This window comes from Vidua macroura, chromosome 13 (assembly GCF_024509145.1).
Source record: "Vidua macroura isolate BioBank_ID:100142 chromosome 13, ASM2450914v1, whole genome shotgun sequence".
Classification (NCBI taxonomy): Eukaryota; Metazoa; Chordata; class Aves; order Passeriformes; family Viduidae; genus Vidua; species Vidua macroura.
The window spans coordinates 1,685,067-1,700,569 of record NC_071583.1 but is presented as its reverse complement, the minus strand read 5'-3'; the positions used below and the strand labels follow the sequence as shown (position 1 = coordinate 1,700,569).

At 50.0% G+C, this 15,503-nt stretch overlaps 1 protein-coding gene and 1 long non-coding RNA gene across 3 annotated transcripts; one reads left to right on the top strand and one right to left on the bottom strand.

Annotated features, from left to right (window-relative positions):
• Positions 1–7,769: 7,769 nt before the first annotated feature.
• On the bottom strand, positions 7,770–8,651 carry LOC128813869 (uncharacterized). The gene is made up of 2 exons (XR_008439202.1): positions 8,562–8,651; positions 7,770–8,429 (listed from the first exon to the last, which is right to left on the bottom strand). It is a non-coding gene; the product is annotated as an uncharacterized LOC128813869 (long non-coding RNA).
• Positions 8,423–12,782, top strand: LOC128813868 (histone-lysine N-methyltransferase SETMAR). Of its 2 annotated transcripts, XM_053989286.1 has the most exons (3): positions 8,423–8,910; positions 10,120–10,261; positions 11,548–12,782. In XM_053989286.1, the coding sequence occupies exons 2-3, from the start codon at positions 10,184–10,186 to the stop codon at positions 12,334–12,336; spliced, it is 867 nt and encodes a 288-aa protein (XP_053845261.1). In that variant the 5' UTR covers positions 8,423–8,910; positions 10,120–10,183; the 3' UTR covers positions 12,337–12,782. The 2 variants fall into 2 exon arrangements, with proteins under 2 accessions (XP_053845261.1, XP_053845260.1); XM_053989285.1 differs by lacking the exon at positions 8,423–8,910 and having other exon boundaries at positions 9,991–10,261.
• The last annotated feature ends 2,721 nt before the right edge of the window (positions 12,783–15,503 follow it).

Genomic DNA, 15,503 nt, shown 5'->3' with positions numbered 1-15,503 from the left:
AGCAGGACTAATCACCTCAGGGATATATTCCTAAAGTTCACTTCCCACCTGGAGACTGCCCAGAAACATCCCCGAGACCCTCCCACTGGTTTTTTGGGTTGGATTTGTACCTTCAGGAGCAGCTGCTGTGAGTGCTGGCACTGCCTGAGCCCTGCAGGTGCCTGGAGGCACAGAGAGCCCATTCCCTGCTCCCACTTATGGGCACCCTCAGGGTCTGGGTGTTGGGATGACCCCAAGAGTGTAAAAGTCCTTGTTCTCCCAGCCCGTGCAGCCAAAGGAGGAGTCTGAATGTGCAGGGTCGGCTTCTCAAGGTTGTTTATTTTCCCTTCTCTAGAACATTCTCTCTCTGCCCTGCTGAGCTCTGCCCAGCAGCTCGGCCGTGGCATTCTGTCTGCCCTCAGGGCAGTGTTCACATTTTATACCAAAAACTCCGTGTGCCGTGGTTACAATAACGTGCCAATGTCTGTCATTGATGTTGGACAGTGTGTCTGTGCCTTAAACCAACAGAAAAGTGTCACCAGCACAGCAAGACATGGAGGGCAAGGAGAAGGAGAAGGTCAGGACACGCCCAAATCCCTCCATTTTGTACCCCTGAACCCCATTCTAAAAACCCCAAAATTCTACTTTTCCACCCTGTGTTAATTCAACTACCACACTGCTCAAACCCTTGTGGTTTGTAATTCCTCACACAAAGTTGGCAGCTTTTCCCACGGGCTAAAATGGAAGCCACAGGTGTTTTTGACTTTGTGCCAAGGTCTGTGAGCCCCCTGCCAGGGTCTGGAGCCAGCCAGGGCAGCCAGAGGGATGTGCTGGACTCTGACAGGCACTGGGAGCACTCCCAGCACCGAGAGGTTCCACAGAACCCCAGGATGGTTCCACCCATCCCACCCCTGCCATGGCAGGGACACCTCCCACTGTCCCAGGCTGCTCCAGCCCCAGTGCCCAGCCTGGCCTTGGGCACTGCCAGGGATCCAGGGGCAGCCCCAGCTGCTCTGGTACCTGTGCCAGGACTGCCCAGCACCAATTCCTGCCCAATATCTGATCTAAACCTACTCTCTGTCAGTTTAAAGCCACACAAAACCAGTTTTGCATATCACATTGAGATAAAAATTGAGGGATTACATCAAAATTGATAGCTCTGAAGGGTAATTAATTTTGAAGAAACTGAAATCCTACATAAGCTAACTTTTTTTTCCTTCCTTCCTAAGTTTCCTTTGAGAAGCAACATTTAGCATTTAAGCATTATGCCTTTGAGATAAATTGTATTTAAAGGTTACAGCACAAAACTACATCTCTCAGTCCAATGGAAGATGGTTTATTAATTGCCCTGGATTCACACTCATAAATTTGTTTGGGTAATTTGATGAGGGGAATTGATTTACTATCACAGTGAAATACTACATTAAACACACATAATTCATTCTTTATACAGCTCCTCCCCCCTTAAAAGCATCCTGTCTGACTGCAGGCCACACTGAATTATTATTCTGTGATCATTAAGTGATTTATTTAACCACAGCACACACAGTTAACATTAATCTGTATTCCTATTCTAATTCCACCTTTCTCTTTTCTGTTGTCCTACCAACAAGGAAAAATTATGGATTTCATATAAGCCAGAGTACAGTTATGGAGCAGCAGGACAAGGTAAGCAACATTTTTATTCTCAAAACATCTCTTTTTGAAGAAAGCAAATGGAAAAAAAAAATGCAACATTAAATTTTTTTGAAAGCATAAACAGCACAGAACCATCACAGTGAAAAATTTGTAATATACTAAGCAAATGTTGCTTGTGGGGGGGAAAAAAAAACAAACCCTAACCCAGTTTTATTACTGTTAAATCATTCAATAAAGGAACGGCTCAGACCAAGATGCTACCTGTGATGAGAACTAGAAGGACTTTTTCCAGCCTGACCCACTCAAGATAAATGTGATTATCCCTCACTCAACCTTCTATTTATTCACAAAGCATTAATATTTTCCATCAGCCTTTGCCCCTGTGCATTTTTAGATGACTTGCATCCCAGTAGTTCTCGAGAGGCATTAGCCTGCAAGATGAAGCACTCACAACTGCCAGCAAACCACCAAAAAGAACCACTCCAAACTGAGTGGTTCCAGGCACCAGGCCACACTAGTGATGAGAAATCAAAAGCAGGAAACTAAATTATTTATTTTAAAAAAGAAGCTAAAAAAAAAACACATAAGAAATTTTCATTACACATTGTCTTAAGAGGCATAGGGATGTGAACTGGGAAAAAAAGTAAGCATCTAGATTCTCTGAGAAGAGAAATTGAATCAATACAGCCTTTTAGGGCCAATTGGGATGAAAACACAGTATGAAATGTGTACATCCACACCCCAAGGATAAACAGAGATACCCTCCAGGTGCCCACCTGGCCTTTTCTGTGACCCAGTTATCTTCAGCAGGGATGGCAAAGTCATGTCTCAAAGGAAAACGAGGTGGGCTCTGGGGAATACCCTGAATAATGGAGAATTCACCTTCACGAAACACAACAGAACTGCAGACCCTGACACATCAAACCCCTCCTGCCAGCGTGCAGCACAATACGCAGGAAATGCGCGGTGTAAAGGCTGAGGAAACGCCTGAAAGAAACATTAACACCCCCAAACCAGCTCTGAGAGCTGGCAGCGAGGCTGTGAGCAGCAGCACACAGCCACCTTCGCACCCTGGGCACCTCACACAGCCACCCTGGGAGCTGCTGCCAGGGTGCCACTGCCAGCTCTAACAGGGGACTGAAGTGCCACCTCCCTGAGCTGAGTGTCCCACAGCACACGGGGCCCTGGCACAGCCAGCTGCGTGCCAAGGACAGCCCTCTCTGGCACAAGAGAGCTCCAGCTGCTGCACTGCCACCCGAGGGGCTGAGCACACTGCCAGCACAGCCTTGTGAAAAGGCAGCAGCCACCGTGTCACAGCGGCCACCACCCGGAGCCCTGCTCAGGCACAGCCCGCAGGAGCTGCACAACACATCCAGGGGGCAGGCAGGACAGCAAAGCCGCGGGCATCCTCTCCCAGCCCCCTTTACTCTGGCAGAACGTGCAGCTCTGCCTCTGGCAAGCAGCAGCACATTAAGAGAAAGCAGCAGAAGTTTGCTGAGCCTGCTGTATCACTGAGACATCCATTTCAACACTGCCTGCAGTCCCCTGGAACTGCCCCTTACATATGTAGTCCATAAAAGACTTGAGTGGTGTGCAAATACATCTCCCTCAGCCAGAGGGAAATGCCAGAGGTCACCGATGTCAGATGAAGTTTGTTCATACAAGGCAGATGGGGAGCACAGAAGGAATTTGATGTGCACTTCAAAGGGAAGAAATTTGTCCAGTCTGGGAGGCAGTTCTGTGTCTCACTTGGTAATGAGTTTCTTTTGAAGAAATACTGTTACACAGAGGTCTGTTTCACCAAAAGGCTGTTCTGTGGCTTTCTCTAATAACAAAAACATCAGGAAAGATTCCCTGCAAAACATCAGCACAGTTTTAGCCAGGAGATGAGTGGTCCATCTGGTCTTTGCAAGTGGCTCACCTGCTGCTGCCAGGCCACAACAGGGGTGAATTTAATCACCGAAAATACATCAGGACTAATTTTCACCAAAATACATTACTATTAATGAGCAATCCATTTGCATGGCGAGAGCTGAATTGTTCTCATTGCTCCAACTCGTTCTGCTTACATCCAAGGATGTGACAAAATGTTGAGCTAGAAAACTTTGTTACTCATCTCAAAGTCAAGACTTTGAGTGCCCGTGTATTGGCAGAGAGATTTATGGTTCCTATTACCCAATCGACGCTGTAAGAGCACACGGGAAGGGATGAAATGCAGAGCCCTGTGATAACCAAGAGCTCAGCCACTGCTTAACTTTTCATATGTCCCTGCGTCAGTTTTCTTATCTGTACAAGAAAGGAAACAAATTTCATCTCTTTCTGCAAAAGCACTTGGAGATATTTTGATAAACTGCGTTATTCAAACCCAGCATTTTCCAAGGTCAGCCCTCTCTGCGCAGCTAAGGCACGCTTAAATAAACGGATCTCCAACTTCTCCTTCTCGGGATTTACAGACCCCATCACCAGAGCTCTCGCTGCAGCGTGCATTTCCTTGGGAGGCTTTCGGCAGCTCATTAGCACGCAGCAGGAGCCGGGGCTGAGGAACGAGCCCCCAGCTCCCCCCGGGGATGAGGAACGAGCCTGGCAGTGAACAGGCAGCACTGGCCAAACAGCCACGCACCCCAAACCCCAGCCAGAGGGCACAGCCAGGGACTGCACAGCCTGGAAAGCACAAATAAATTGAGCTGTAAGCAGCCAAACCTCGGTTTCCCAGCTAAGCAATTAGCAGCACGTGTTAACTTGTTTATTACACTTTAATCAGAGAGGAATTGCACCTGTGGTCAATCAGGTGTTTGTGGCTGGCTCCGATGCACAAGGAGCACACGATAAAATAGCTGCAGACTGCTCTGAGAATGGTTCAAAAGGGAGCAACACAAAAATACGTGTTGGAGCTCCCCACTTTGAGTGGCAGACTGCTGAGGCAGGTGGGTGAGCTGCAGTCATCACCTCTGTGTGGCAGGCTCCTCATACTGACAAAAAACCAAAATACTCACACCTGGTGTCTCCACAATTCCCTGAGCACTTCAGGGCAGGCACTGCTATGCCACGTCAGATTGCTCCTGTCCATACATCTGGTCTAAATGCTCTGCAGAACACTTATATCCCACTGCTTCACTAGTGAAAAATAAACTGCAGGTGTTCTAACAAATCCAGGCACCTTCTTGCATGATTAACACTTTTTAAGTGTGGCTGTTTGCCATGAACACACCTGAACATGGCTTTATCTCACCTGCCCAGCCAACCCCACCTCAGTGTGCAGGCACCACTCTGGATTTGTCCAGCCTTAGAACAGTGTCACTTTACTCCATTTAGTGGGATATTGACTTTTTATACTTCACTCCCTGCAAATCAATATTCTAATAGACACCAAAGAGGCTGGCAGAAGGATTCAGAGTACCTGCCCACCAACCTGATGGAGAGGATGATCCATAAATGAAGGTCAAACCAAAGGGAAAGTTCATCCTGACATGAAAAGGAGAGCAGCACAGAGAGAAGAGTCCTTAAATAAGGGAATTTTTTTTTTAAGTATCTAAGATTAACTATAGGATGAAGGAGACACAGCCTAAAGCAGAGACAGATAAGGCAGTTAAAACTCACAGCCAGAGAATGACAGACTAAGGTCCCTTTGGAATGTCTGTGCTCAATGCCACAATTTTAAAAACCCCTCAGGAGGCATCTCCAGTATATCGCACAGGAAATGTGCTGCCTTTTAATGTAAAATAGCAACTTTCATTATCTGAATAGGCTATTCAGAACAAAGTCAGTGAGAAACCATGTGCAATGTAAAATAAAACACTTAAAAGGGACTACCTTATTATTTCAGAGATTGGTTCCACAGGAAACTAGGAAGCCAAAGGGAGGCTCCAATGAGGCTCCTCTAGCAAAAGTCTCCTGATCACTCTCCCCAGGAGAGCCCTGAAACCGGGACCCTTTGGGGCCAAAACCAGCACAAGGAAAACACAGCTGAGCTGATGGAGAGCTGGCAACACTCCCAGCTGGAGAAAGGGCTGCACCAGACCCCCCAAGAGCACTGACGGTGACACCAGAAACACACGGGATTCTGCGTTTATCACTTGGGACAGTTTAGCTTCCACCACACCTATTTGGAATCTTTGATTCCTGGGCCTTTTGCCTACCAGAAAGACAGGAAAGTTTTACATCTAGTTTCCCCTAGGCTGGGATTGCACCGAGGTTTCTGAGCACACCTCCCTGAAGTGCAGTTGATACGCCACAGGTTCACACTTCTCAAGCTCCACCACCTTAGTACTACAAACAGCCTCAGCCACCAAAATTCCATGGAGTGAGGTGGAGACACAAACTGACAGCTCAAGCAGAGCTAACCTTCCAAATTCCAGTTTTCAGAAGAAAATTAAGAAACCCAAAGAAGTGCAGAGAGGGGGTCAGAAAAGTGATTTATGAGACAAAAGTATTACTTATATGGGGGAAAGCTCAACAGCTTAATATGTATAATGTAGCAAAAGGGATTTGCAGTCTCATCACAGAGTCTGCAAAAGAAAGTCCCAGGTGCCTCAGATCAGCATCACAAAGTTCACTTCCAGTTCACTCTTCCAGCTGCATTTTAAGTTGTCCTTCAACAACAATTTTACATAACAAATGAAAAGGAGCTTTTATTCATTTTTCACCCACCCTGGACCTCTTAACACTTTAACACATTCATAGTTCAACACAACAGAGCTGTGGGTGAGATAAGGAGGAGGAAAACACTGGATTTTCCATGACCTTTTGCAGATTCCCAAACCCCTCTCCTGTACATACAGGCAACCTGTTTCTTCTACAACAGAGTAATGACTTGTTACTTCAATCATCTCCAAGTGGTAGGGAATTCCATCCAGCACTATGGACCAGCAGCCAAATTAGTGTCATGATCTAAAGGTCAGCTTGGTAATAACAGCAAGCCCTAAGCTGAAGCACATTTTAACATCACCAATCACTCAGCATTCCAGCATCTCTCCTAAAGCTGATCTGCTTTCCCCCATCTGTGAAGGACTGCCAGGGTGAGAGCAGCCACCCCAAGGAGGCACCATGAGCAGCTGTGGGTGCACAAACCCAGAACCACAGGCTATGTTCAGACCCTTCCACCACGGACATTCTGATCAACAATAAAGCACAAATAGCACAACTTTAAACTGATTAAAGTCTTCCCCAAAATCAGATAGGCCAGACATTGGGAAGCACAGACCTCCAGAAGTGCCTCTTCCATACCGCCCCTTCTCTTTCAGTGCAAAAACAATCCTTTCAATTACCCAACAAACAACACTCTCATTTACCTTCACATCAACTCTCTAGCCCACATAAACAGTGATTTCATTGTCCAAACTCACCAGCAACTCTCCTCCTGCTGCTGCTCAGCTCCTTTTTCCAGACAGGAGGAAGGAAACACCAGAGGCAACAACTTTCCACTTCTTGAATAGTGCAGAAAGAGGGATCAAAAAAGCCAGGTGAGTAACCACCACAGGGAAAAGCAGCCACAAGCAACACCTTCCTGGAGGGGCACAGAACACACTCCAAAAACTTCAGACCCTCAGCTCTAAGGAGGGGGTTTATTTATGGGTGTGCTAATTGAGTTCCAAATGGAAACACATGGCTCAAGCAAAGGAAAAAGGCAGGTGAAATGATGTAACAGCTTCATCAACCTCAAACGCAAAACACCTGAGCTGGGGTAAATACAAAAGCTAATGGAAGCCCCAGCATGGCAGCACAAGCTGGGCAGTTTCCAGCTCAGAAACAGATGGTGTGAGATGCTTTAGAAGAAGGTCACACAGTGCACAGGCAGGACTTCCCTGAGCCAGGTTTAGATGAGAGATTGGGAATAAATTCTTGGTTGTGAGGAGAGGAGGCCCTGGCACAGGTGCCCAGAGCAGCTGGGGCTGCCCCTGGACCCCTGGCAGTGCCCAAGGCCAGGCTGGACATGACTTGGAGCCACCTGGGACAGTGGGAGGTGTCCCTGCCACGGCAGGGGTGGCACTGGATGGGCTTTAAGGTCCCTTCCAACCCAACCCAGTGTGTGATCCCAAGGCACGACTTGTTTCCATGGATTTGTGTCTCCCATCACGCAGAACACGGATTTGGCTGGATGATGCCCTGCCAAAAGCCATAGCCCCCAGCTGTTAGAAATGGGAACACGCTCTGGGTACTAAATGAATTCAGCATTTATTGTAACAAGGCCTAAAGCAAGGGGCTCTGCGGGTGGAGCGGGAGCATTCCTGTCGAGGATGCTGCAGCGACAGCGCTGGATCTCCTTCCTTTCTTGAGCAGCAATGCCCCCGATGTTCCAGGTGGAGCAGCACGGATTCACTGGCTCGGATGTGTTGCCCTGACTTTTAAAAGTGTTAAGTTTTCTTTTATAGCTCTTCTGAAAGTTTTAAAGCTCTTTTAAGAGTTTTCCATGACTTCTGATGTTTACATATTTCTACTGGAGTTCTCACGCATTGTTCAGGTAAATAATGATTGTTTTGCATTCTTCTTTGTGGGGGGAGAGAATTGATGGATGTTGGTTTGACCAGTGTGGTTGGAGAGGTGGCAATTTCATCCCCCAATCCACTGTCGCTTTTGGAATTCTATATACTGCAAGGTCAGAAATAAAATTAGCTCTTTTTTCTCTCTTGAACTTACCAAGCTTCTGTGTGCTCATTTCGTGTCCAATAGCAACACGGATGCCCCCTTTTTATCCTGTTCTTGTTCCTTTGGATTGGTTTCTGTTGGGATCCTTCATTTGCATGAAGGTTTAAGGTGCTTTATTGGCCCATTACAGTTCTGTCCAGGCTGGCTCAGTTCGCCTGGGGAGTGGTTCACTTTAGGTGGAAAACAGTGCATTGAGTACTGTATTTCTTTTAACTACCCTTTTATCCCCTTTACAATATAATAAACAATTTTTTAGCAGTACATGCTCAACAATTATTAACTGTTTTATAACAGTTTCTAACCTATTTTTAGCAATGGCCATGGCTGTTCCCATCTGCAGGACAGGAGCATGTGGCACTGCCTCAGCTGCACGAGGGCTCGGGATCTTTTTTTTTTTTTTTAAAAAAAAAAACAAACTTGCAGACCCGAACACCTTCAAAATAAGCAAGGACTGAGCGCCACGTGAGGAATTAACGCAGCTCCGTGGTTTGCGATTAACACTGGCCATGGATGCGAGCGCTCCACACGCACCGCACGAAGCGACAGCGCGGTTTGGAGGCGCAGCCTCGGTAGGGAGGGAGCGGAGCTGGTGCCTCGGCATTTCCCCGCACCCAGCCGAGGGCGGCTGCGTCCCTGTGCGGGACCGGGCCGGTGTGGAGCGGGAGGGGAACCGGGGCGGGAGTGGGACCGGGGCGGGGACGGGACGGGGTCGGTGTGGAGCGGGAGGGGAACCGGGGCGGGAGTGGGACCGGGGCGGGGACGGGACCGGGCCGGTGTGGAGCGGGAGGGGAACCGGGGCGGGAGCGGGGCCGGTGTGGAACGGGAGCGGGGCGGGACCGGAGCGGGGCCGGCCTGGAACGGGAGCGGGGCCGGGATCGGTGTGGAACAGGAGCGGGAGCGGGGCCGGTGTGGAACGGGGACTGGCCGGGATCGGTGTGGAACGGGGCGAGAGCGGGGCCGGGAGCGGTGTGGAACGGGGGCGGGGCCGGTGTGGAACGGGAGCAGGGCCGGGATCGGTGTGGAACGGGAGCGGGGCCGGGATCGGTGTGGAATGGGAGCGGGGCCGGTGTGGGACGGGGGCCGGGATCGGTGTGGAACCGGAGCGGGGCCGGTGTGGAACGGGAGAGGAACCGGGGCGGGAGCGGGGCCGGTGTGGAACGGGAGCGGGGCGGGACCGGAGCGGGGCCGGCCTGGAACGGGAGCGGGGCCGGGATCGGTGTGGGACGGGGGCGGGAGCGGGGCCGGTGTGGAACGGGGGCCGGGATCGGTGTGGAACCGGAGCGGGGCCGGTGTGGGACGGGGGCGGGGCCGGTGTGGAACCGGAGCGGGGCCGGTATGGGACGGGAGCGGGAGTGGGGCCGGTGTGGGACGGGGGCGGGGCCGAGATCGATGTGGAACGGGAGCGGGGCCGGTGTGGAGCGGGAGCGGGGCCGGTGTGGAACGGGAGCGGGGCCGGTGCGGAACGGGAGCGGGGCCGGTGTGGAACGGGGGCGGGGCCGGTGTGGAACGGGAGCGGGGCCGGTGCGGAACGGGAGCGGGGCCGGTGTGGGACGGGGGCCGGGATCGGTGTGGAACGGGAGCGGGGCCGGTGTGGGACGGGAGCGGGAGCGGGGCCGGTGTGGGACGGGAGCGGGGCCGGTGTGGGACGGGAGCGGGGCCGGTGTGGGACGGGAGCGGGAGCGGGGCCGGTGTGGGACGGGAGCGGGGCCGGGATCCGTGTGGAACGGGAGCGGGGCCGGTGTGGGACGGGGGCGGGCGGGGCCGCGGCTCCCTCACAGCGCCCGCCCCGCTGAGGGTGGGACCGTGCCACACGGCACCGCCCTCTCGCCGAGCAGTCAATCACTTCCCCTACCCAATCAGCGAGCGGCACCGGCCCCGCGCAGCCAATGGGTGCGGGCTCTGGCGGCGGGGGCGGGGCGCCGACATGGCGGATCTGAGCGGCGGCAGCGAGGCCGTGGCCGTGGCGCTGTGGCCGCCCGGGGAGGCCCCGCCGGCCTTCCAGGTACCGGGGCGGGGACAGCGGGGAGAGAGCGGGGCAGGGACAGCTCCCTCTGCAGGGACACCTCCCTCTGCAGGGACACCTCTCTCTGCAGGCCCCTCCGGCCGGGCCTTGCACACCGCCGGCGATGCGGCAGCCGCTGCTTCTCCGGGCAACCTGTGCCAGGGCCTCCCCACCCTCACAGGGAAGATTTACCCCGAATATCTAATCTAAATCTGCTGTCTTTTAGTTTGTATCTGTTCCTGCTTGTCCTGTCACTCCAGGATGCCCAGGAATTTGCTTCAGTGGTATCAGAGAGTCTATACAAACCAGATTGGAGAAGCTTCTAATAAGCCTTGAGGAAAAATTAAGCTGTGATCCTTGTAGACCCAAATCTCCCTGAATTGCGTGGTGTGCCCGTATTTTACCGAAATGGTGGTTGAGGAACATTAAACTTGGTTTTGAATAAAGCCGAGTGACTGAGAAGCTGATGCTTATTTAAAAAAGAAACTTGCAGATTTACTGTCATGTTTCACAACACCCCGAACCGCCGGGTACAAGCTGCTGTGAAATGGAATATTTAGTGATAGCACATCCTCCAGGCTTCTAAATAAAGCTGAATGCTGAGAAGGGAGTGGAAATACACCCGTGGCTGTCCTTGTATCTTGGTTTCCAAATGTAGCAGTTTCTATCAGGTTTTGTTTTGCAACGCTCCGTGGTTCTATAACCATTCACCTGCTGGGGGCATCAGTGTAATTTTGAGGATATGATTTTCTAGCAGAACTAGGAGGAAGTGTGGATACAACAAGTTGAAGAGATACATTGGAAGTATCTTCATTTTTAACATAATTGTGTGTTTGAAATTCTGTGGCTTGAAGAGCTATAGATTAACCTTAGAAGTAACTTATTGAGCATTTTGAAGTGTGGGCAGAACTACTTTAACAATACTTTGATAATTCTGCAAATAAATACATGCATAAATAAATATCTTTAGTATCACTATAAATGAAAATGGTACCTAGCAGAGTCTAACGAGCTGATTTTTTTCTGCTAAGCATTTTTTGTGGCCAGGGGGCTATTTTGAGAAATTCAGGCACTAATGAGACTATCAGTTGGGTTTTGGTCTATATGGAATATCTGATTTGTATTCTTTTAAACATTTCAGACAAGTTTGAGTTGGAAGTTTACAGAAAAGCGAAGCGTTCGTGATTTTTGTTCTGGGCTCGGCCATTTACAGACACAAGCTTTTTTAACGTTCTGGTTTCGAGCAGTGCTTGCTGCCAAGGCTTTGACTGCTGTTCTCTCTGCAGTACAGCCCCGACAGCGTGGCCGGAGCCGACGGAGAGCTGGACCCCACTGAAGTCACCTTCCCGGGCTGCTCGTGCCGCAGCAGCTCCTGCGCGGCTGCCGAGTGCCCCTGCCTGAGCCGCGGGCACAACTGCAGCAGCCCGCGCCTCGGGCTGCCAGAGCAGCACGAGCAGCCCTTCTCCAGGCCCGTGTTTGAGTGCAACAGCCTGTGCTGCTGTGGGGAGGGCTGCCAGAACAGGCTGGTGCAGCGGGGGCTGCAGCTGCGGCTGCAGGTGTTCCGCACGCAGAGGAAGGGCTGGGGGGTGCGCGCGCTGGAGCCCGTCCCCAGGGGCAGCTTCGTGTGCGAGTATGCTGGGGAGGTGCTGGGCTTTGCTGAGGCCCAGAGGAGGATCCAGGCCCAGAGCCCACAGGAGCCAAACTACATCATAGCAGTGAGGGAGCACCTGCACGACGGGCGGGTCATGGAGACCTTCGTGGATCCCACCCGCATCGGGAACGTGGGCAGGTTCCTGAACCACTCCTGTGAACCCAATCTCTTCATGGTGCCAGTGAGAGTTGACTCCATGGTGCCCAAACTGGCGCTTTTTGCAGCCGCTGATATTTCTGCTGGAGAGGAACTTTCATACGATTACTCTGGAAGATTCCATAATTCACCAGGAGCCAGCAGAGAACACAAACCTCTGGAGGAAGAGAACAGCCTGAGAAAACCTTGCTACTGTGGTTCCCGCACGTGTGCTTCCTTCTTACCTTGGGACAGCTCCCTCTTTTCCACACCAGCCAGTTCTCCGTAGCCTTTCAGCCTTAAACACACCTAAAAATACTGATTTCTCTAGCAGTTAAATCAAACTCATTCTGTTCCAACAAGGAAGCACATGTGGCTTTGAAGAGCAGCAGAGACATGGTTTCGAGGACTAATTTCATGGAAAAACCTTTTCAAGGTGGATAGTACAAAGGAATATTGGAGCTTCAAGATGCTCCAGTCTTGAAAATCAGTGAGTAAGCCAGGCCTGGTGTTTTTGTCTGGTTTTCCTCTGACAGCTTGCTGTATGTTAAAGCAGCTCTCTCAGTTTGTACCCTTCAGAAAGAATTTGTACCTTTGGCACTTGTACGTGGACAGGACACGATAGCAGCAAGCAAAGTCACTGACAGTGGCACAAGAAAATAACACCATGAACCACAACTCTTGCAAGAAAGGCATTAGGTTCTTAAAATCCATTAAATTATTGTTTTTAAACTACTTGCTGTAATTTTTTTTTGTTGTTCCACAAAGCATACTAACTACTATTTATTGATGTAAAAGGAAAGAGTAGCTTTAATACTTGGTGTGTCCCATGTAGCTGCATGCCCAAAGCAGCTGTGACTGACTGGCTCTTTCACTCCCGTTCAGCTCTGCTGAGGCGGTTCAGGACAGCAGTCTCTGAGGAGCACAGCATCCCATCTTTTTTAATCTCCTCAGCCTCGAGGCTGCTCCCAGCAGATCTCTGCAATCACAACAAGCAGCACATTTGTTACTGCCCAGCACCCAGTACATGTTCAAGAAGCAAACGCAGCCCCTGCAGCATGAAGCAGGACAATGCTGACAGCCTGCTGAAAGTAGAAGTACAGAAGTGCATCTGAACAACAACAGATTTGTGTTCTGTGCTGGACAGCTGACAGATGCACGAGGGGTCCTTTCAGCTGCTAACTGATCCACGTTTTCACTACTCCAGGGCCAGGCAGCAATAAGCAAGGCCTGGCCTTTCCACTTTCTTTGCATCATCCCTGTCCGGCTCTAACAGCTGTGCAGGGCTTTTCTGAGCACCTCCTTCCCCCAGGGATGCACTGCCACACAGGTACATTCTGAACTGCACGTTCCTTCACTTCCTTTCTGCAAAGATCAAGTTAAGGCAGCTTCACATAAGCTGGTTTTGATACTTAAGATGGATAAACTGCAATTCAGTTTTTTATTCATGTCACACTGTGCCATCAGCAGCACAAACCCTCCATTATTTGCTCTGGACAGCTGGATCTTTACCTGTTTCCATACCCTTTGAAATAACACGCACAAGGGAGTACATCTCATGGGGATCAGCTGTTCTGCAGGTGATCAGTAACTTCATTTTTAAATTACAGACAACTTGGATTTGAACCTGAAAGATTGGTGCCACTGAAGGACTGAGCTGTCACTCCCAACTCAGTGTGCTCTTTCACAAGGAATCCAGGCAAACAGCTAAAACCTGGGAGCTCTCTGTAATCCTGCCCCTCTCAAAGAGCAGTAATGAGTACCAATATTTCAATATTCATTGGGAGATTTACTTTCTTATTGAAATATGATCAGAATAATTCAAGGATGCAGCTTTGAATGAATTGAAGGTCCCCTGCTCTGGGGAGGGGGGTTGGAACAAGATGAGCTTTTTAAGGTCCCTTCCAACCCAAACCACTCTGATTAACCTGATACTGACCAGGGATAAAGGACATTTTGCTATTTACTAAACAAAATCCTACTTGGTGTTTGCTTCCTTCATACCATGCAGTGTTAACCTCTCCCATTAAAGTGCCTTCCTGCTGCTGTTGGGGTTTAGACACAGCTGTGGGTTTATGTTAAGATAAACATTTCCACGTGATTTCTCCTCGGGTTAATCATTAAGTGTTATTTCTGTCAGTACAGAAACCTTCCAAAGGATTTCAGCTGCTTGTCAGAAGTAGTTTACAGGCTGAGTGGACATTAACTTCAGTTCTTGCCTCTTAGGGTTCCTGCTGTTACAGGAGGGAAACTCCCTGGATCCCATACCCTGGAATGCACAGGATTCCAGGGCACAGCCTGGACTGCAAGGTCTCTTGGGTAGAAAGTTTTATCTGGTTTTCTCCCTGAAAAGGCATCACACCAGCCACTTTCAGACCACAGGGCTGGGAGCAGATTATCCAATCCACTTCCTCTTTCCCTCCTGAGAAAAGTTTCAAGATGAGTGTTACAGCATCTGCACTCCTCATTTTCAGGATGACAGCACGGTTTGTTACCTTCCTGTTATGAGTATGCACTTGGCATGATTTTGAGTAGTTAAGGAAGTGCAGATTAAAAAAAAAACCAGCCACCTTTAGCAGTATCTGGTCCTTGATCACAGCCCTACAGCAGGAGCACAGCTGAGCCCTCTGTCCCTGCAATCCAAGCCCTCAGCCCAGGCCAGTGCTGCAGCTCCTGGGAGTGACCTGATCCCAGTTATCTGCTCAGAGCAAACTCCCCAGCTCAGAACAGAGGAACAGTGTTGGACTGCTCAAAACAGCCACACTGAAGGCCTTGCAAAAACGAAATAATTGTTAATTGAGTTCTAAATCATCCTGACAGTTATTAGTGGCCTTTTTCCATACAGCACTATACTCCACCATGCCTTGGCACTGCAGCTGCCTGGGGGAGTGGACCAAAATCCTACTAAAAAAAAAAAATCCCTTATTTCTTTCCTAGTCAAGAAACTAGGAAAGAAATAGACTCTTTGTCATATCTGCTGAATTTCTGTTCACTTTCTCCTTCAGACTCCTTTTAGCTTCAGAGCCCCAGTCTGCCCCTCACAGCTCAGTGTGTTCTTCCACAGTGAATCCAGTCAAACAGCTCCAAAGGCTCTGGGCTTCCTTTCATCCTCCCTCCTCCTGTCTCCTCTGAGTGCAATAATGATTGTCAATATCTCAATATTGTGCCACGTCATGCTGTGTCCTGGGATAGATCTTTCTGCTTGCTGGGCTTACCTGGATCCCACTGGAGGCTGGTGTTTGGTGAAGGCCTGCCCAGGCATTCTCCTGTGCCATCTTTTCAACATGGAACCACTGCAGAAGGAGCTGCCACGTGATGGATTTGCATTAAACTCAAACCCAAATTATCTACAGCACAGACAACACTGGCAAGGACCAGCATCAGTGCCAAGGCTTTTGTGAATCCACTGTTGTATGCAGATCCCAAAACGAGACTGCTTTCAATTGTTCCCATTTC

Bases quoted from the DNA above. Each gene is read 5' to 3' on its own strand.
- LOC128813868 (XM_053989286.1), top strand. From the start codon at position 10,184: ATGGCGGATCTGAGCGGCGGCAGCGAGGCCGTGGCCGTGGCGCTGTGG. The intron at 10,262-11,547 runs GTACCGGGGCGG...TTCTCTCTGCAG, and splicing joins AGGCCCCGCCGGCCTTCCAG to TACAGCCCCGACAGCGTGGC.